The sequence below is a fragment of the Rhipicephalus microplus genome, chromosome 8, assembly GCF_043290135.1.
Source record: "Rhipicephalus microplus isolate Deutch F79 chromosome 8, USDA_Rmic, whole genome shotgun sequence".
In the NCBI taxonomy this organism is placed as follows: Eukaryota; Metazoa; Arthropoda; class Arachnida; order Ixodida; family Ixodidae; genus Rhipicephalus; species Rhipicephalus microplus.
Genome location: NC_134707.1, coordinates 52,448,730 through 52,471,824, shown reverse-complemented (window position 1 = coordinate 52,471,824; position 23,095 = coordinate 52,448,730). Strand labels below are relative to the sequence as shown.

Genomic DNA, 23,095 nt, shown 5'->3' with positions numbered 1-23,095 from the left:
ATACTAAGTTTAGTATCGATACCATTATCTAAACGACCAGGATAGGTAAAAGTCGTAGGCGGCTAGATAGATAGATAGATAGATAGATAGATAGATAGATAGATAGATAGATAGATAGATAGATAGATAGATAGATAGATAGATAGATAGATAGATAAATAGATAGATAGATAGATAGATAGATAGATAGATAGATAGATAAATAGATAGATAGATAGATAGATAGATAGATAGATAGATAGATAGATAGATAGATAGATAGATAGATAGATAGATAGATAGATAGATAGATAGATAGATAGATAGATAGATAGATAGATAGATAGATAGATAGATAGATAGATAGATAGATAGATAGATAGATAGATAGATAGATAGATAGATAGATAGATAGATAGATAGATAGATAGATAGATAGATAGATAGATAGATAGATAGATAGATAGATACGCTCAAAGTCGCTGACGTTCACGAAGAAATGCTTGGCATTTAAAAACTGTGGCGCTGAGAATGGCGCCTTCACCAAGAGTATTTTTCGACGGTGCTTTAGAACACAGTATTCCCCTTCTGCAGCCTGCTAAGTTTGTTTACCTGGGTTTTGATACAACAGGCCCGGAGATGGACCCATGTAACATGCATTGAGTGCAGCCCAGTGATCTATCCTTTTATCTAGAATGACAGAACGTCGAGCGCGGAAGAGGGCGATTGACACCTGCAGTCGTAAATACCCCGCATCTGAGCATGCGTGGCGCCAGTGATGGATCTGCCTTGCTTTTTTCACTCTTCTTTATCTCCACGGCCACGATGACTGCTTAGGCCGTCAAAGCATGCTATTAAGGTTATAGTATCGGGAAAAAATAAAAAGAAACCACTTCCCCGATACGTCCCTTTTATACTCCAAACTTGTTCTCGATTTGTGGTGTCATATCACAGTGAGAATGGTTTCTTTTTTTTTTGCTTGCTCTTCTTTTTTTTTTTTCGCTATATCGTTCAGAGCACTTTCAACAGCCAAAGCAGTCACTGGTGCACCACATTGTCAGGTGTGGCGTATCAACGACTACAGACGTCGCTCATACTGTTCCGCGCACGGCATCCGTCACTCTAGACAGGTGAGTTAAGTACTGTGCATGGTCCTCTTGCGTTTAGCTTCCATTGAACTGAGACCACCGGGATCGGCCCAGCGACCATGTATTCAGCAGCCCAGTGCTGTAACCCCTGCAACAAATTGGTGGTCGTGCCTACAGAAGTAAGTATACCGAACATGGGTGCTTAGTATGCGCGAAAATGCCGCTGCTAAATTGCCACTATTGTTGTAGCCACAGCACTGACGCTATAAAGGTGACCGTCATGGCGTTGCAGCATTCGGGTACAGGTTAAATATAGACTTCTCACAGATTCAGGTGCAACTTTCGAAGTGTAAATAACTGCGAGGACTTTTTTTTTTAATCAGTACATGTTGAGGACCTCATCGAGGCAAATGACAACCCTCACCGTACTAACTGAGCAGGCGAGAGGCCGCGCTGCAAAAGCCTCGGACGGTAACTCAATTCCGAACACCAGTGGTAGCATTTCGGTGTGGCCAACTGCAGGGAAGATTTAGGCCACGTTGATTAAGCCCTGTTAAGGATTTTCGAGAAGCTGAAGTTAATCAGGAGTCGTTCACTATACGGCACGCATTGTGATCACATCTGTGTTTCTGCACGTAGTACACTGTGACATAACACCTCGTGAGGTGAATGAGGAAAACCAGACCATTCGTTGTGTACTTATAAAAGCGATTCTATTGATCATGATTGCGTAATCTGATAAATGCAGAAAATTTGGTGAGCAGGATTGCGTTCAGGGTTAACACTGCGGAAGGACACTGATTAAAGCACTAGCGACACTTGGGGAGCTATTCTTGCGATGCCCCATTTGGCCTCCCTGCATGGTTGCAGCACGCCACCTATTTCCGGTCTTTTTTCCGCAACGTCATTATGACGCCAAGCAGCTTTCACAGCTCTCGACACGAATTAGAATGACTGAATGCGTTTCGCCACAATGAATGTTGCTCTCAGAGACCCGCTTTTAGACGCACATTTCAGAGGCCGTGCAATAACTCTTATCACGTTCCCCCTTGAAATAGGTTTAACATTGCCGCCACTCGCCTGACGCTCCTGAAAGGTGTTTACGCATTCCCTGCACCGCTCTTCAAACATCTCAACAAATTCATATGCAAGACTTGTGAAGTTTGTTTGACAGTGCTGTTACTCTACATTTTCTCCGCTTTGTTTCTTTTGGCGCTGGGAATGTGAAGGCGGGTTTGGTGTGGCGACGTGATCAAGCACGCTGTGACGTCATGAATCACCGTTTTCGGCATAACTGAACGTGCCCTGGCGAATCAAACATGTCCACAAATTGAACACTGCGAGAATATATCCCTTTTGCGCGGGTCATTTAACGCTGTTCGCGTGCATAACGCTGGAGCATCAGAGCGATTTGGGCTAGCTGATGTAGCTGAACCTTCCAAAAGCGCATGCTCACGAATGCATAAATAACTGATGATACAAGCGCCTGTGTCTCCAGTTGTTGATGCCTTCGTGTGTGCGCACTGATTAAACATAATTCTAAACGCGTGCGCGGAAGTGGCACACCTGTCGTAATCACATTGGGACCCCTTTCAAAGAAGACTTTCAATTCGAGCCCTTTCTCGACCGAGCTAGTATAGCAGGTATAAGCCACCGGAGAAGTAGGCATACGGAGTAAAACAACCTGTGTCTACCCTACTTCGAAGACGATTGTATTCCCATGCACCAACCCATTTTAATTGGTTTTTATTGTTGCCTTCCAGGAACGCTCAAGATCTTAGCCCCCATGCTTATGAGCCTTCCATGCAATGTCCCTTCCGGGTGCTTCGCTCTTCGAGTCAGCAACCACTGTATTTCGGCAACCCCTCCTTGCGTCAAGTTAGTCTCAACTTCTACCCAAGACATGCTGCCGTGTTGTTTGGTGCCTTGGGAAGCAGGTGATTCCACCACGCCCGATTCGCGCAGCAGGAGGGGAGCGAAGCGCTGTCGAATCTCGGTGAGTGCTTTGTGTACATGCACCACTCTAACCTATAGTAATCGGTATTTTACCAAATGCATCAGACCACTTTCGAAAAGTTGAACTCTGGAAAAGAAGTAGCTTTAATAATCCGAACATCTCGTTCGTCCAGTAATGTAAATACTGGAATTAAACGTAACAGTAGCGTAGACAGAACCGTTTTTCATCTAGGTGGAGGGGGCGGGGCGTTAAATTATTTTATCAAAGCGGAAAGGTGAGCAAGTTGGCCCTGATTTATTACGCCTTAAATGTAGCGTGAATAAAGCAAGTACAAGAAAGTCTACGCCACAAGCACTTGTGGTGTACTTTCTTATCCTTGTCTTTTTTCGCGCTACATTTACGCCGTAATTACCGTTTATGTTCGTGCGTGTGTGCATGTATGCAAATCAAGTAACAAAGGAAAAACATTTGGAGCGGTAACAGTTAAATTCTTGAGATGCCCCCTATTCTTCAGGCTGCGCCATGGAGACGCAGTAACCTTTTATTCGGTAAATCAAACCAGAGGGTCGTTTTTTTGTATATCAACGCAAACAAGTAAATAAAATAAATGGCGTAGTGTCCTTCCGCAATAGCGACAACGCAATGCTTTACTTTTTTCAACTGAGCTCACTGGTAAATCCAGTTATAGTGTTTTCTGTTTAAAAATCTGCCGCAAGATCAGCTTTTGTCTCGGCATCTGCTTTGAATCATTTGTCGTTGGCGAGTTCGTGCAGTGTGACTTTGTTATTCACAGTATGGGTTTAAACGTTTTTGCGTTCACACGTGTCATGATATCACCACCGCGAAATGCACGTCAGTTAAAATGTTACCGCAAGAGACCGTCAGTATAGTGATTGCGGTCGGTCACTGTTCAGTGCCAGGGACATTGGTTGCGCAAGTGTCTCTTCAGAGTGCTCGAATACTCTGTTTGACCTACGTCGGTGTTCCAGTGGTCAGGTTTCTTGTCTGTTGACACTCAGGTAGCGTGTTCGATTCCAAACGCAATGGCGGTGAAATGTCCGGGAGTCCGGTGCTGTAGGATGACTGTGCACGTTAAAGAGCGCCACATGTTTGCGATTCGCCGAGCTATCTACTCCGGCATGCCTCGTAATAATACATTTCAAGTGAAGTGCAAAACACTAGATAACATTTCATTATTCGCTTACGGATGTTGCGTCAAAATCACGATAATCTGCGAGTTGCTGGTGGACGCGATAACCAGACAGTCCTGTTGGTATACAGGGGTCAACGCACACGTCTATAACGACGCTGCGTCACGCTCGGAACAGCACAAGTGACATCTGCAGTTTGCAACGGGCCACGCGTGAAAATGTGCCACACCAATTACGCACCTCTCTTGCAGCTTCCGTCCTTCTTGATGCCCGCGGCAGAGATAACTTCTTTGGCCGTTAGGAGCGCTGCCATCTGTACAGCAGCAGGAAGGTGTAATCACCAGGATCGGCGAATCTTGTGCTGTGAAGCCTATTTTTGGTTCGTAGTTTGTTTCTACCAAGAACGGCTCGCTTTTAAAGACGATAGTCTTTTTTGGGGCCCTTTCAACGCAAAAATTTTTGTCTGTCTGTCTGTACACTTGTGTGTTTGTTCACCCTTTACGGTACCTTAAACGGCACCAAAGTGAATAAACGATACTTCGAACGGCCAACCCCATCCGCAGTGCTCACCAATATTCAGCGATCCAATATTCAGCTCAAGGTTCAGCGTTCATACTTCTGCGATTGCCAAATAAAAAGAAATTATTGCGCATATCTCAGGCACCATAACAATGTTAACATTGTGAGTGTATTTTTGACTGGAAAAGTCATACATAGGTAATTTTAAGGATCGTACTCTTTATAACGCTGCTCTGGCCATGCAATGCTTTCACGAAACGGCAAGTGCTTCCAACGCTCTGCTAAGACGACCTGGTGGTGGCACCTACCCGTCGCCTTGTGTTCTACACCTTATCATCTCAGAGACGGGCGCGCACAGCGCGCGCCCAGTTTTCCAGGATAACTGCCAGATAGCACTCATGTTTCACGTGTGACATGACTTTGTCACGCAAGACGGAGAGAGTGAACAAGTCTTTCGACATTTGCGGTGTAACATGCAGATGCGGGGCCATTTTTTTTTTTTTGAACCAGACCTTTCAAAGTGCTTTTGACAGCCAAATTGATTTTTTCATCCGCGGTGATAAACAAAAATAAAAAATCCAAATGCATCATTGGGGCTCTGCGGATGCTCGGAAGGGGCCTACAGAGCCTCTTTCGAGCCCGTGTCGTTGTGGACGTCTGAGTTGACCCCTCTACAACGATCAGCTGACCAGTATCTATGTCCTGTTACTTTCAATACGGCGTTACATCATGTGCCGTCATAAGCTTCGTTTATTTGGCTAAATGACATGATACAAAGATGTTATTCGCTGTCGTATCGGTAGCCTTTTACGCATATATATTGGGAAAACAAAACTAATTTTATTATTCTCTTTATGTTCATACGGTTGTTGTCAGATTCCCTGAATTTCGAAGATACTAAAAGCGTAGTTGCTTGCCACATGTTCATTCCTTGTTGATGTAAGTATAATAACGTAGTTTCATTTATCCAAAGAGAAGGGCGAGGGGCAATGTACTGAAATCGTAATGCGGTATATTTGCCGGAAGAACTAACTGGCGTAAAAAGGCCGTTGCGAAGCCATAGCATGATTTCCGGCCCAGTATATCTGAAAAGAAAATAAAAAAAATCTCGTGCAATATACGTGTCCATGCAGGATGAACTGCAATATTCGCAAAGTGTGCACTGTTAGATGCACCTCGCCTTTTCTTTAGCAATTGGAGTTTCGTGCATCTCTATTGAATGTCAGCTGCCATGTTGAAGCTGAGCGAAGCCGCCGCCCATTTTCGCTCACGCCATTCGCGCCACCACTGAAGTTCCGAAAGAGACCACGCCGCCACGCAATAATTGCTGCGTGTCGCCGTTTCTCATATTTTAACCCGAGCGGGAAATCTGGGCACGAAATACGCCACTTCATCATCTTTCCTGCAGATTTGATTTCTCACAGCGGCATTTGCGGTCGTGACTGGTCTCTAGTGTCTTTGTTTGGATGCCCTGTCTATATCGGGGCCCTAAAACAGCTTCTGACAATACACAATCGGGCGTATTCTTCTCCCTTGGCCTTTCTCATTCTTTTCGGCACCCTTCGAGATGCCAGAAAGGTGATCCAGGCGACGTGGTCAGGGTACATATTTTAGAATGGTCCATGTACGAGAACTATCAGTTGTACATTCTTTTCTAGCCTGCTTTGCCATACATTCACCCCTCCCCGCGTTCTTTCTCGCGTCTCGCATGATTATCACGTGCGATGAAATTGTGGTTTAGCCGCTTTTTGTGAGTTTTCTACTGTGCAAGTTGCAATAACATTTGAGCCCACAAGCACGAAATCCTGACAGGCCCAACGCTTAGCGCCCACATTGCACACGTGATTTATAAAGACAAATGTTCAACAGCATGTAAAAATTTCAGTGAAGAGAGTGTAGTGCAGCGTAATGGAGAATGAAACTAGAGCAAACGACTCCGAAATGTTACATTTTCTCAGCAGACAAATTCAACCAAGACAACACAGCTTTCTATTAAAAAAGCCACGCCACTTGAATGGTTTTCGTATATTTTTTTGATTGTGGAAGAGATATGTAGACAATTTTTACCGGCTTTCATTTTTTCTGTCATGTTCTTTATAAAGTCTAAAGCAATTGCATTTGTACGTTCACTCTATGCTGTTCCTGCGGATAAAATCTCGTGAGTGCTAGCGAACAACTCTTCTGAAACATAAATCAAACAAGCTATTCATCTCCATCGCTCGGAATGTGGTATGAGACAACATCAATAAGCGTGTGATGCTAGTGATCGATTGTTCCTCAACCAGAAAAAAAGCCCTCTTTTTTTTTTCCTTGTCGAAGGAGTATGAAGAGATACTCAAGTACGGGGCTGCGTTGCTCGAAGTGTAATTTTGAACTTTCATTATAAGAGTATGGTCGCGCGTGCCAGCACGCGCTAGCCCATGCGCTATTTCAGCAGGTATCGGCGAACGGCTTGTTTACCTTTCTACACGCTATGATATTGTGATGAGTAAATGAGAGCACGAAGCACGTGCCGAACGCGGAAGGGCGGCGATGGTGCACGAAGAGAGGAGTCACCTGAGGGCACACCAACCAGACACGTAGACGCAAGAAATTGGTCGGAAAAAGGCTCGTTACACGCGACCCAAGCCAGCAAGAGAAATTCCAGAGGCACAGCTGGCACTGCGTGTTGGGACGCCGAGCTGCGACGACATGGGAAACGAGCGTCGCAATCGTGACCACCCGGTTCTGAGGATGCCGGTGAAGAGGTTCGTGGAGAGGCCGTCCATGTCGGAAGAACCAAGTGAAGCAGCCTGGACTTGCTGCAACCTGTCACGACAGTTCCTGAATGGACTGCAGCTCCTCCACTTCGAGGCAGAACGTATGCGGCCCGCACTGTAGTCAAGACGCCGTTGACGAGTAGGCGTAGCCTAATTCAGCCGGAAGATACGATGAAGACCGGAACCAATCGGCAATGGGGTCGAGTGACTCGTTCGGCGAAAGAGGACTATGGTGATAGGAACTTGGGGAAGTCGTCGGCAACAGAAGTGACGTACTGTCGACACAACCAGGGGCAACGAGTCACGACGCGACAAGCCATAAGAATATTTCATAGTTGACGGAACGCCCCGCTGTGGTGGTTTAGTGGCTAAGGTACTCGGCTGCTAACCCGCAGGTCCCGGGATTGAATCCCGGCTGTGACGGCTGCATTTCCAATGGAGGCGTAAATGTTGTAGGCCCGTGTGCTCAGATTTGGGCGCACGTTAAAGAACCCCAGGTGGTCGAAATTTCCTAAATCCTCCATTACGGTGTCTCTCATAACCATATGGTGGTTTCGGGACGTTAAACCCCACATATCAATCAATCAATCATAGTTTAAGTTATATTGGCTTAGGGCTAACGGCAAGGGCTACTAATGGATTGGGACTGAGCCACAGCTAGTTTGGGTTTACCAATGTACGCGGACTGCTAATGATGATTATTAAGTTATTGGCTGTTTTAAGCTATCGATTGCTATTTGAGCTTTTGATTGTTATTGAGTGTTAACGCGAATTCTGTTTAAGGTTCCCGACCGTTTTGGGCGGTAAAGTGTACTTGTCTTGCCACACTTGTCGCTCCCACGTTGCTCTATCAAATTGATCCTACGCAAACGCTCCACAGAAAAATTTGTGACATTTAATTTTTATTAAATTTAATTCTGGCAGGCTCGCCAATTAAAAGTGACGAATTCGCCTAGCGAGCGCTTGCGTAGGATAAATTTGAAAAAGCGAAATAGGACGATGACGGTCGGAACTTTGGGGAGATGTCGACGGCAAAAGCGACGCACAGTCGACACAGCTAGGGGTGACGAGTCGTGACACGGCAAGCAATAAGAATATTCCATAGTTGACGCCATATTGGTTTGGGGCTGGCGGCTAGGGCTAGTGATGGATTGCGACTGAGCCACAGCTAGTTTGGGTTTGCACATGTACGCGGGATGCTATTGAGGATTAGTAAGTTATTGGTTGTTGGTAAGCTATCGATTCCTGTTCGAGCTTTTGAATGTTATTGAGTGTTAAAGCGCATTTGGAGTATGGTTCTTGTTCGTTTTGGGTCGTAAAGTATGTTTGTCTATCCACACTCGTCGCTCCCACATCGCTCTCTCAAATTCATCCTACGCAAGCGCTCCCTAGAGAAATTCGCGACATTGAATTCTCATTTACAAGTAATCCTGGCAGGCTCGCCAATTCAATGTCACAAATTCATCTAGCGAGCGCTTGCGTAGGATATATATGAGAGAGCGACGAGGGAGCGACGAGTGCGGCAAGACAAACCCACCTTATCACCCAAAACGGAAAGAATAATACACATAATCTGCCTTGACACTCGACAACATTCGCAAAACTCGAATAAAAATCAATAACTTAACACCAATCAATAACTTAATATTCTTCAATAGCATTCCGCAATCATGGGCTAACCCATACTGACTGTGGCTCAGTCCCAATCCATTGCTAGCCCTAAGCGAAAATGGCGTCAACACTGGATTGTTCTTATGGCTCGTCGCGTTGAGACTCGTTACGCCTTGCTGTGTCGACGGTGCATTGCTTCTGTTGTTGACGTCTTCCTCAAGTTCCTACCGTCGCCACCTTCTTTCGCCGAAAGAGCCACTCGACCCCATTGCCGGTTGGTTCCGGTCTTTGTCGTATTCTCCGGCTCATTTAGGCTACGCCTAGCTCGTCAACTGCGTCTTGTCTGTGGTGCGGGCCGCATACGTTATGTCTCGAAGTGGAGGAGCTGCAGTTCATTCAGGAACTGTCGTGACAGGTTGCAGCAAGTCCAGGCTGCTTCACTTGATTCTTCCGACATGGACGTCCTCTCCACGAACCTCTTCACCGGCATCCTCAGAACCGGGTGGTCACGATTGCGACGCTCGTTTCCCATGTCTTCGCAGCTCGGCGTCCCAACACCCAGTGCCAGCTCCACCTCTAGAATTTTTCTTCTCGGCTCGAGTTGCGTGCTACGAGCCTTTCTCCAACCAATCTCTTGCGTCTACGTGTCTCGTGGGCATGCCCTTGGGTGACTCCTTTCTTTGTGCACCGTCGCCGCACTTGCGTGTTTGGCACGCACCTCGTGCCTTTTATTTAGTTATCACAGATCTATATTGTTGACTTCTAGAAGTACAGATTATGGCGGATACAATCGGCTAAAAGCTGTTGTCAAACAGCTTGATTGGTCAATGGTTCGTTTTAAGGCATATGTGGCGGTTTTAAGAAAAGAAATAGCTACATTACTAGAAACTGTTAAAATAAATATGTCTGTACGAAACCTTCATTTTTTCCCGGGAGAGACCGTATTCCCAGACACTAGGGTTTAAGTCTCGCGAGTTCAGATGAGAAAGGGTTAGCTGCAGCCTAAGTTCATTATGGGGCTCCGCAACCTTATCACACGGTGTAAACTATTGAAGTTGTCGAAAGATTTTCTGACCATAAAGCTGTTAAGGTTTTCTCAAACTTGCCGTGTTTTTCTCAAGAACCTCAGATGAAATCTGTTTTGTAACTTTTTTTTAAGTCGATGGCCATTCCGTACTGTACATTTTAGCATCATTTGTTGAAAAGTTTGAGTGTTGTAGCTGATTTGGCAATGTAGTTTCGCTCCTTCTCATGTTTTCTGATAATGCCTATCAAAGTAGGTGCCACAAAAATATATTGAATGGGCCCTAAGGCACTCATGCTACCATAAAGTGATAACACATGTCAGCCATCTTACATAAGAATTGTAGTGAAGAAGAGGAGCTTCAGGGGCATTTCTCGGCGCATCAGGGGCATCGCCATCAGCATAAGCTCGTGCTTGCTGCGCTTGGCCGGACGCTGCTGACTGCTTCGCTTTCTGCGTTCTGAGCTGCAAATAAAAACCCCCTTACAAGTGGTGGATTCTGCTGGGTTTCGATCACCCTGGAGCTTCGGAATCGCATTTTACCATCCACTATGCCTACCGACGCAAGCGCCGCTCCAACTCCTCCACAGGCACCGCCTACTGTTCTCTGCGCCGGTTCTCTGCGTCTGCAAGATCCCCCTGTTTTCTCAGGCACAGAAGACAAGAACGTTGACGACTGGATTTAAATGTACGAGCGAGTGAGTACTCACAACAAATGGGATGACGCTGTCAAGTTGGCCTACGTCTCCTTCTACCTGTCGGATGTGGCCAAGCTGTGGTTTATAAACCACGAAGCGGAACTCCCTACATGGTCGGTCTTCAAAACGAGCCTCACACAAGTTTTCGGGCAGCCTAAGGTATGCAAACGCCGTGCCGAACAACGCTTACATACTCGGTCCCAGCAGCTTGGTGAAAATTTCACAAGCTATATTGAGGACGTTCTGAACCTCTGCAAGCGAGTCAACGAGTCCATGTCCGAAGAGCTTAAGATCAAGCATATCATGAAGGGCATTGAGGACGATGCTTTCCAAATGTTGCTTTCTAAGAGTCCTCGCACTGTCCTAGAGCTAACCGAATTATGCCAGAGTTTTGACGAGTTGCGCAGGCAACGTCTTTCCACCCGACGTCCCTCGGTGCTCGACAACTCTTTGTCCAGCCTGTCCACCCTTGGCATAGGAGAAGACCATGCCCCTCTTCTCTCCAAGATCCAAGAGTTCATCCGCGCTGAGGTCGCTCGTCAGCTCTCTTTGATGTCCTGCGTACCCGATCAACCACGCAGATTGACGTCTACACTCCGCGACTTCATTCAAGACCAGGTCGCACAAGTTCTTCCTCCCGCTCGTGAACCTCCGCCAGTCGCCGCACCTCTCACGTACGCCGAGGCCGTTGCTCGACCTCAGCAGCCTGCGTTCCAGCCAGCGCCTACGTATTCGTCGGCGCCTTTTTCGCCGCCGATCTATTCACCGCCGCCTATGTCGATACCACCTCAGCCGCAGTTTTCTGCCCCCTAGCCGCAAGGAGGAGTCTACTCCGACCAATGGCGGACCCACGACAACTGTCCCATATGTTTTGCTTGTGGTGGTGTTGGCCACGTGGCACGTTATTGTCGTCGTCGCCAGGCTGCTCAGAACATTCGACGGATGCCCTCTTTCGACCCTCAGTTTTCTTCTACGCTTTCAAGCCCTCCTTCCTCTTCCTTTTCTTCTGATCGTCCACACGGCCCTACCCGCCGCACCCAATCTCCACGTCGACGTTCGCTTTCCCCTATGCGTCGCCGTTCCGGACCCACCGACCAGGAAAACTAACGGCCGCAGTTCCCGAGGCACGAACTGCGTCCCCGTCGCCATGCACAAGTCCATGCCCCTGTCCAGCTAACGTCATTGAAGTGTCAGTCGATGGTATCGTCGTCATGGCGCTTGTCGACACCGGAGCCGCTCTATCCGTCGTTTCCATCAACCTGTGCCGCAAACTCCGCAAAGTTCTGACGCCATTATCCGGCCTCTCTCTTAGAACGGCTAACGCACAAAGTGTAACACCTCTCGCAGCCTGTACCACACGAGTCGTCATCGAAGGGATTGTGTATATCGTCGAATTCGTAGTGCTGCCTTCGTGTCCTTATGACATGATACTCGGCTGGGACTTCCTTGCGAATAATAATGCCGTCATTGACTGCTGTCGCGCTGAACTTGAGCTATCTGCACTTCCTGATGTTGACGCCGTCGAAGCTTCCCTGCCGTATTATAAACTGTCTGTTTCCGACGACACCACCGTACCACCGCGCTCTTCTCTACTGGTGACTGTGTCGTGTGACGCTATTTCCGACGGTGATGTTTTATTTACGCCCTCTGCCCTGTTCATTCAACGCAACTGTTCTCCACTGCCCATTGCTGTCCTTACTCTCCACCATGGCGTCACGAAGACGCTCGTGTACAATACGCTAGAAGGGCCTTTACCTTTATTCTATGGTGAATGTCTCGGTCACGTGCATCCGATCGCCGCCCGTCGCATTTTTGACGCTCCATCTAGTTTAGTTTCTACGGACCTCAGCGCACTCATTTCTGACTCTGTTGTTGACCAGTCACTCCTTGACGCTTTCCACCGCTCCATCGAAGTCGCAACGTCTTCTTCAGAACGAAGCCAGTTAGTGAACCTGCTGCAAAAGTTTCATACTTCTTTTGACAGCCACGCTTTTGGCCTCAGTCGCACATCGAACATATCTCACAAGATTGACACAGGAAGCCATACGCCTCTACGGCAGCGCCCCTACCGAGTCTCAGCGTCGGAGCGCTGTGTTATTGACGACCAGGTTGCTGACATGCTCCAGCGGGGTATTTTACAGCCTTCTAACAGTCCCTGGGCGTCACCGGTCGTTCTTGTTAAGAAGAAGGACGGCTCTATTCGGTTCTGTGTGGACTATCGACGTTTAACCAAGATAACCCGCAAGGACGTTTACCCGTTACCGTGAATAGACGACGCGCCTGACTGTTTGCAGGGAGCAGAATACTTCTCTTTGCTGGATTTACGGTCTGGATACTGTCAAGTTCCTATGGAAGCATCTGACCGACCGAAAACAGCATTTGTCACACCTGATGGGTTATACGAGTTTACCATTATGTCTTTCGGCCTTTGTAACGCTCCAGCCACTTTTGAAAGAATGATGGACACTATTTTACGAGGCCTCAAGTGGAACACATGTTTATGCTACCGCAATGACGTAGTTGTCTTTTCCACCGATTTCCACACCCATTTAAATCGTCTCGAGCACGTCCTCGCATGTCTTACCGACGCCGGCCTTCAACTCAACCTCAAGAAGTGTCGTTTTGGTGCCTGGCAGCTCACCATTCTTGGCCACGTCGTATCGCGGGACGGCATACTTCCTGACCCCGCCAAGCTTCGAGCAGTCGCCGATTTTCCGAAGCCAAAGAACTTGAAGGAACTTAGAAGTTTTGTCGGCTTGTCGTCATACTTCCGTCGCTGTATTAGAAATTTTGCTTCTGTATGTGCGCCCCTTACGGACCTTCTTAGCGGTGACAAGGACCTTTCCACCTGGTCACCAGCATGCGACGATGCATTCACCAAATTACGCCACCTGCTGACTTCACCACCCATCCTCCGCCGCTACAATCCTGCCGCTCCCACGGAGGTTCATACTGATGCCAGCGGTGTTGGACTTGGCGCTGTGCTCGCGCAACGAAAGGCAGGGTTTGATGAATATGTCGTCGCCTACGCAAGCCGAACTTTAACGAAAGCCGAGGCTAACTACTCCGTGACCGAGAAAGAGTGTTTAGCTATTATTTGGGCCCTTGAAAAATTTTGCCCCTACCTGTATGGTCACGCATTCGACGTCGTCACTGACCACCACGCCCTTTCCGGACGACTTGCTCGCTGGGCGCTCAAACTTCAGGAATACGACATCTGCGTTAGTTACAGATCTGGTCGTAAGCACACGGACGCCGACGCCCTTTCTCGCTCACCCATATCGGATGAAGGCGTTTGCCTCTCTTCTCTCGAGCCTGCACTTGCGTCATCCGCCTTGCGCAACATGACGGTGGAACAACGAAAGGATCCCTGGATCAGTGGCCTCATAAGCATTCTTTCTGATCCTCTCACTCTTTCGCCGTATCGCGCTCTCCGCCGCCAGGCTAGCAACTTTTGCCTAAGGGATGATCTTCTTTATCGACGCAACTACCTTTCTGACGGTCGCAAGTGTCTCCTTGTGATACCCCGCCACCTTCGAGCTGCTATCTGCAAAGCTTTTCACGCGGACCCACAGTGCGCCCACGCAGGCCTCTTCAAGACATACGCTAGGCTTCGACTCAGATTTTATTGGCGTGGCATGTATAACTACGTGCGGAAATTCATTCGCTCGTGTGCTCAGTGCCAACGACAAAAGTTACCTCCCGGGCAAGTCTACCCGTCACAACCTCTTCCTTGTCCTAGTCGACCTTTTGATCGCGTCGGCATTGACATTTACGGACCACTACCATCAACTCTAGCTGGTAATCGCTGGATTATTGTTGCGATAGACCATCTGACACGCTATGCCGAAACAGCCGCGCTGCCGACTGCCACAGCCCGTGACGTTGGAACGTTTCTGTTGCAACGTTTCGTTCTGCGTCATGGTGCCCCTCGCGAGCTCTTAAGTGACAGAGGCCGTGCCTTCCTTTCTGACGCCTTGAAGGCATTACTCAACGAATGCCGAATCGTGCACCGCACAAGTACAGCGTACCACCCTCAGACAAATGGCATGACGGAGCGCTTCAACCGTACTCTTGGCAGTATGCTGTCGATGTACGTCGCCTCTGATCATTCGAATCGAAACCAAGTTCTCCCGTTCGTCACCTACGCGTATAATACTGCCATACAAGCTACTACTGGGTTTTCGCCATACTTTCTTTTGTACAGACGAGAACCTTCAAATACAGTAGACACTATTCTTCCATATAAACCTTATGAGTCCGAAAGTACAACTCTGTCCGAAGCTGCCCGACATGCTGAAGAATGCCACCAGCTTGCCCGCTCTTTTTCTACCGAGGACCAGTGGCAGCAGCAATCCCGCCAGACTGGGGAGCGTTCAGCTCCAAACTTTCCACCTGGTTCATTGGTATGGCTTCGGGCACCTGTTACCGCGCCTGGCCGCTCCGCAAAACTTCTTCCCAAATACATCGGGCCATACCGCGTTGTAGAGCAAACGTCACTCGTCAACTATATCGTGGAGCCCATCATCCCATCCACAGACCTACGCTACCGCGGCCACGACATTGTCCACGTCTCTCGTCTCAAGCCATATTACGACCCATTAGTCGTTTGTTCTCTCTAATCCACCAGGATGGCGGCTTTTTGTGCGGAGGGCGATTGTAGTGAAGAAGAGGAGCTTCAGCGGCATTTCTCGGCGCATCAGGGGCATCGCCATCAGCATAAGCTCGTGCTTGCTGCGCTTGGCCGGACGCTGCTGACTGCTTCGCTTTCTGCGTTCTGCGCTGCAAATAAACCCCGTTACAGAATTATCATTCCAAGTGTAATGATAATGTTGATTCAATGTGTTGAAACGTAATGAACAACTACTTTAGCAATGCCTTCACCATCACTTATGGAAAAAATCACAGCATATTCACGAAGTAAATGATGATTGAGTGGGGTGAAGTTCTGGAGGGTTTCATCACTGAATCGTGAACCATCCGCGAATATTGCCCAATACATTATCATAGATGTGACAAACACTGTATATATATATATATATATATATATATATATATATATACACGAAAATTCATTATTCAGAAATAGTAGCTATACGTCGCTTCGGTTCCGCCTTCAATATAACGACTTTGTGGTCGGTGAAGTGATGGATCGGTGATTTGGTGTAGTGGACTGTTTGCAAGAAAGAAGTCTTGGGTACTTGGCAAGGATGAAACTATAGGCGGTAACGTACATACATACTAGTGATGGACATACCAACGCCTTCAGGAGCATTGCACCGAAAAATTCATCCTGGTTGTAGAGGTCAATAAAACCTGCATTTTCTATGCCTTCATTGTTTATTTTGATGGCCAAACCTCCTCAAATTCTTAACCTACAGCAAATACCTTTAATATTTACTTCAAGTCTCTTTTTTTACCGATAAATGCGTCACTCCATTTTCTGCATGCACGCAACAAACCACCTGCTTTCTCTAATCTCCAGTTAAGTTTTTCTGGATCCCATAAGCTCACACTTATCTTGAGGTTTCGAAACGATGCGGCCCGGACGGCATTCTGCGTATAATTCTACAGTAGTATACAGGACGGTGTGCTTACTGTAATACTCAAACAATGAATAATATCTGCAGCTGTTCCCCAGAGACAGAAACTAGCAAACATCATGCCCCTATTTGAGTGGGAAAACAAGCAAATAACACCAAATTAAGGGCCAATATTTTTGATTTCTATATAATATAAACTTTTGGAGCAAAGTGTTATATACACTGTGGAATACCTAAATACGAGAAATATGCTTTCACATTCATAACACGGCTTTCGTGCTCGCTATTCTACTGTTGGATAGTTGCTTCAATATACGCATTATATTTCTACTTCTAACGACTGCAAACAGGTTTATGCATTATTTATTGACCATTCAAAGGTCTTTGACATGATCTGGCATGCCAAACTTTTGTCTTTTTCCGACTTTTGTCCGCCACCGATCTGGTTGATTGGATAGCAGATAACTTGCTGCCGCGCTCAGAACTTGTTACGTTTAACTGTGCGAAGTCATCTGACATGCATAGTAATAAATATAATTCTTAGGGTTTAATGCCCCAATACCTTTATATGATGAGAGGCGCCGTAGGGGAGGGCTCCGGAAAATTTGGCCATTTGGGGTTCATTACCTTCCGCCTAAATCTAAGCATACGGGTCTCCAGTATTTTCGCCTCCATTGAAAATGTGGCCGCTGCAGCCAGGATTCAATCTCGCGACCTGCGGGTCAGCAGCCGAGTACCTTAGCCACTATACTACCGTGCCAGGATGGGACGACCATAACACATGATCGTCAAGGCTCTGTGCTTGCTTGGTCCACTTTTGTTTATCTTCATTATAAATGACGGAATACAAATTACCAGTTAAACTCAAATTAAACTTTGAATGTATGCACAGATTGCGTTATCTGTAGAACTATCTGTAATACGCAAGATCAGGATGCGCTTAATGCTCTTTTTGTTATTGTTTTCATTGTTTTCCAACAAGACTGAAACATGGCAAACTTCAAAAAAGATTGTAGACACAACTTTTCAAATAAGAAACAACCACTTCATTTTACATACACTTAACATGGTGCAAGTCTAGCGGGTGTTCTTTTTCAAATACATTTATGCAACTCTCAGAAGAAAGTTAGAACAGTGCTTGCATCTTGCAACAATGTGCAGCAATCTATTCGAAAACTTTGGTGTCCCCGACGCACGTCAAGCAGCTAAAAAAAAGCGTGCTGACTGATAGCGCGTAAGATATTGGTGAGACTCGAATATTCGCTCGTTGTTTGGACACCTCACCACAAACGTGACATAATTTTAAAAGCAATCCTGCTTATATTTAGTCGCTATATGGCCAGCGTTTTTCGCCTATTTCGGGTGCGCATGTTTTATCATTGCAGCCCCTCTTGAACGTCAGCGCACTTGCAATCGTGTCATCTTCCTGCACAAATGAGATAGTTCACACTAGTCTGAGTGTTCTAGTTCCCATAGCCTTCGTTGCATCTTCTGCACCCCGTACCCGGTGATTTGATCTTTTAAATATTGTACCCGTTAGATCAATTCAGAATTGTTCTCGCTTTCTTTTGTTCGTTGTTTGCTTCTCTGATGACGTGCATTTTAATAATGAGCCTCACGGGTACCTGCGCAGGTTCGGTTCTGGGCCATCGGAAAGAAACAATTGCGTGAACACGTAAATTCATACATTGTATTTTGTCATGGTGCTGAACATGCGTTAACATGTTTACACGTGCTACCTCTCGAAAACTGAAACAGCAGAATTTCAAATAACATTTAGCATGCTGCTGTCACTTGAACTGCTTCACCTTCTCGGAGAAAGATTGATTTTTTTTAATTGAAGGAACAAGTTTGATCGTAACGAACTCTTGAATCTTCATCCTACCCCACGCCTCTCCCCACGCCGCCCCGCCGCCGATCCGAAGGATTCCGCGCAGTCGACGCGCCGCCGCCGGCAATTTCGGTACCGGCGCACAGGTATATACTGCCTAGGCCGAATCCTGGTCATACAATCGGTACAAACATATCAATTATGTAATTTCGGTCACTTCGGCTCAGTTGTTTTCGTATTTTTTGCAATCTTTGCATATAAATTTGAATGACTGCACTACAGTTGACTGTAAGTATTGTTCTATTGCTTTGTTAACTCGACTGCCTATTCATTTATTTAGCTTCGATGAAGCCCTCATTTTGGAGAAACTCTTTTTATGTTTAATGGAGGCGAAACGCTAGACGACCTTGTACTGTGCGACGTCAGTATATGCCAAGGAACACCAGTGGGTAAAGATTTCAGAATCCCTCCTCATCGGCATCTCTCATAACCATATCGTGCTCTCCAGATGTAAAACACAATATTATCTTCATGAATACTTTGATTGAATGAATGAATAGTTACTGCCTTATTGCCTGCCCTGCAATAGATTTTAATATCGTAGAAGGTGATCTTATTTCTCACTGGATGTTTATTTTGCACTTTGAGCAGGAGTCCATCACTGCAGATCGGTGCAATGGAAGATAAATACAACACTCGTGCAAGCGTTTCAGTCAGTAGTAACCTATTTTTCATACAAATTTTTTTTCGATATTTGTTCAAGCTGTCCCAGACGCGCTGGGCCCCACATTGGTGTCGTTTTCAGACCGTAAGGCAATATGGCCCACTTGCGTGCTACTGGATGATGAATTCAATACCATGTAGAAGTACACGAACACCGTCATAAAGCAGGCTGCCAGGAGAGCGTAGAACGTGAACGTGTGCACAGACGTGTTGATGAAAGAATCTTGGCCATCCTGCGAAGTTTTTGCTGGGCTTCCGTCGAGTGTCCAGTACTGCCCTGTGCAAAAGACACGCATCGCCATACATACGTATAAATACGTGCATCTGGAAAAGCAGCAGCCTAAAGTATGAGTACCCAAACGTGTGCAGATGCAATACATTGCTTCAATTTGATATCTTTCTGATCAGTGACGAGGGGGGGGGGGGATAGGCACTCCACTTCTTTTAACATTACCAGGCGATTGTGTTTTTTTTTTATTGGATGCCATTTTGCGGTAGTACGCAAACCATGTCTGGCTGCGTACCAATTCGATGCGTTCAATACGACTATTCATGGTCATGTGTCACTGACCACTCAAAAGGGGTGAAAATAACAGCTTTTTTTTTAGATATTGATGCCTCTGACCAGTTCTTACGAATTATCAGGAGCTTGCTTCTTTTGCTGAGGGTTTGTCGCTCGTCATTGCGCTGGTGTGTACGCTAAGTGCTCATTGCTCCCGCCAGAGGCACCGCTGTGTTCTTCGTTTCAAGAGCGTTCACTGAATCATGCGCCGCAGCGCAGACGACGTTCATTCCACTCTCAGTGCGTGCTCTTGTTTGGTAAGAGACTGTTGGGTGCCACTTTTTTTACGTTGGAGAGGTAGAGGTTGGAGCATGCTTGAGCTTCCCGTCAAAAGCGGACGCTGGAACTCCACCTCAAGAGTAAGCGCTGGAACTCCACCTCAAAAGTAAGCGCTGGAACTCCACCTCAAAAGTAAGCGCTGGAACTCCACCTCAAGAGTAAGCGCTGGAACTCCACCTCAAGAGTAAGCGCTGGAACTTCACCTCAAGAGTAGACGTCGGAGTTTCATCTCAAGAGTAGAACTTGATAGCGTAATCGGGCCCCGTTCTCAATGCGATCTTGATTGGCAGCATCGTTTATAAATAACATTGACGGTTTTAACTAAGCCCTACATTGCCTACAGCAAGAACAGTTATTCAGGGCTTACTAAACCCTGATTTGTGTGTGTGTGTGTGTGTGTGTGTGTGTGTGTGTGTGTGTGTGTGTGTGTGTGTGTGTGTGTGTGTGTGTGTGTGTGTGTGTGTGTGTGTGTGTGTGTGTGTGTGTGTGTGTGAGAGAGAGAGCGAGAGAGAGAGAGAGAAAGAGAATCTGAATTACCCACTGCGCGTGTCAGTAAGGCATCACGCGTATACATACTCCATTGCTCACTTTTTTTCGCAGTTTTACTGATAGTGTTGATGGTCTTGGCCATAGAGTTTCATACATTAATACCTCGAGAGGAATCTGGCACTGCGATTGTGTACCCTCATAGCAATTATGAGAAGTACAGGCTTCGGATTGGATCGCGTTAGCCAGCGAACTGTCTACGGAACTATTTCTACAGTTTCAGTTTCATTCGTCGCGTAGAGTGGGTAGTGGGATGGCTGCAAAGGACTGAAGCGGCACCTTTGTTGTTCAAAAAAGCTTTGCTAAGCCTCTAAATTTACTGCAACGCTGGAGTATTACGAGTCGTGTTTGACAGTTTTAGGCAAAGCGTCGTCCACTCACTGCTGCGCATGCCAGTGCAAGATACACCTTGTTCACGTTTATTTTTAGTGCGTCTTGCCAAATTTTGTTGAAATAAACTGTAAAGCGACGGTGACGCGAAGTATACGCACCGCCACCCATTTCTTACTCGACTTCCCAAAAAAACGACAGGTGCTGTGGGGGCAGACCACTCGAACAGACGCACCTGGCGTCGCAGAAGACGAAGCGATAAATGTTTCTCACTTAATACTGTGCTGTTGTTTCCATATATACATATTGCGTACTTTCAAGGGCAAAACAAGAATGCTTGTTTTGAAATGTTGTTAAGAATAGTTCATTACATCTTGATGCCAAATTTCGAACGCAATAGCAGAGCAATATAAAGTGGTGGTTAAATTTGTCCAAGTTTCACTTCTACCGCCTAGTCACAAAAACCTTTTCCAATAATGTTTGCATACAGAAAAATGAAGCATGTTTCAATTAGACATAACTTCATATCACTTTGTTTTACACTCAGCAAACAGGCATCGCGAATCTCAAGAACGTGATCCATCGGAAGCAGATCCGAAGCCTGTACTTCCCATAATTTCCATGGGGGTCTAAGCGCCGCTGAAGGAGCCCGCGTAGACACTAGCGCCAGATTCCCCTCTAGGTATTATTGTAAGAAACTCTAGGGTCTTAGCCCCCTGTAACACGTGGGACTATGAAGCTCTCAGTTGTTGTGCAATTAATCTTCACGTCTAGCAGGACTCTTTCTGCCACATTATATCACATGCATTAACTGAGCTCCTCTGATTACACAATACTCATTCCAGCTTTTATTCTTTTGGAAGCAGCTTCAAGCACTAACGATGCCTAAACTTTTCCATTGGCATATTTGTTTGGATCTATTGCGAGTTTTCACTCAAAGGCGTGTTTATTTCTTGCTGTCAACCAACGACGCTGACGCCCACACCACAAATTCTACAAACCAAGCCTATTACTAGTGCCACCTTAAAATAAACGTTTCAATAACAAAATGTCTTGCCATTTTGTACTCTGGGCTCACGAAAAATCTACAAAGCAAGATACTTTTCTTTGCAACATACCTTGCAACATACCTACAACATACCGTCAGCCTGGCTAACGTAGCTTCGTTACTCATTTTGGAATACGCTGATGTCGGTTCAAGATGTCGTGGTTCTTGTCATCGTTCTAGCTATATAAACATTCCGAATATCTACTGCTCCTGTTTGGTTAAATTTCGCTGTCGTAGAGTGGCAGCTGAGAGTATCGGGACTTACAAACGTTTGTCTTGAAATCTTCTCAAAAACTACGTTCTTTCAGGAAGCTATTGGAAATATAAAAGAGTTGTCGAGTGGTTGCCTACATTGTGAAACGTTGTACTAACAAGCAACGACACGAACACGCCACACCAGTTATGTATGCCTATTCGAATGCCCTCCGTGTCGTGTACCGCTGGTACAATATATCACGGTGTCCACCCGAACCAATTAACCCAGCTGTGAACATCCCTACACACAACTCTGATCCAGTTTGTCGACTTGTTGGTTGCATAAGCTATCTTGTCGCCTTAGTATCCCATTCAGTCACGACTGCGGAAGAAACCGCATTCAATCAATTTATCTTCCCGCGTACAGAAGTTCCACACTTCTGGTCAGTAACGTTCAAGTTAAAAAGAGCCCTCATAGGTGAAATCTAGGTTTAGACGCAAGCTCGTCTGGTCGATAAATATCATGATAGAATTCAAAGAGCACCGACCATGAAAAATAAAACAAAAAAATCGTTTTGGTAGTTTGTAAACAACACTTCTGTCAGGAGAGCCGAAACCATTTTCAGAAGAACAGTAATTTGGGAGAATTGGCGAGTTGCTCTTTTCCTGTCTTTTACAGTGCCTCGTTCTTGCAATAAAGCTACAGTCAATACTCTGCGCTTGTTTGTCCCTTTCTCTCCTGTCATGTACCCGTTCGTCCTTTGCGTAGTCGTGTTATGGGCTGAAATGATTGTTTTGAATTACATTTCATTGTCGGTGTTCTTTCATTCTGCCTCGCAACGCCACTCCAGGCATTCTAAACGCACATACACCGTCATTACCTTTGCTTGGGGTGCTGACCTGCTGTGTTGTCGTCTTCCTGGCAGTAACATAATCACTGGAGAGACTGGCATCCTTTAAGGCAGCAGCAGGTTCTATTGCATTTCGCTTGTCCCATTCCACACCGTTCGAGACCTAAGCCGGCATGAGACACTGAGCTTTTCTTTCAGAATGCAACGGCTGGGTGCTTCGGCGCCCTGGTTTAAGAAATTGAGGCAGACGATCATTTCTGTTTCGCCGCACGGCTTCTAGGTACGCCCTTTTCCACAACCTGCTCTCAGAGTCTGACAAAGTGCCTTCCGTGCTGGTCGTCGTCGAAGTTTTGATGTCGGAGCAGTGGCACGTTGACACTAACGTAGACATTCTTCCTTAC

General features: G+C 46.4%; 1 protein-coding gene across 5 annotated transcripts in view; it reads left to right on the top strand.

Moving 5' to 3' along the window:
* Nucleotides 1-998: 998 nt before the first annotated feature.
* The window catches only part of LOC142768513 (uncharacterized), a 42,461-nt gene continuing 20,364 nt past the window's right edge, over nt 999-23,095 (top strand). The window contains exons 1-2 of one of the 5 annotated variants that reach the window (XM_075870506.1): nt 999-1,109; nt 2,831-3,063. In XM_075870506.1, the coding sequence (XP_075726621.1) occupies nt 2,854-3,063 (210 nt within the window). In that variant the 5' untranslated portion in view covers nt 999-1,109; nt 2,831-2,853. The other 4 variants (XM_075870507.1, XM_075870508.1, XM_075870505.1 and 1 more) reach the window with 4 other exon arrangements.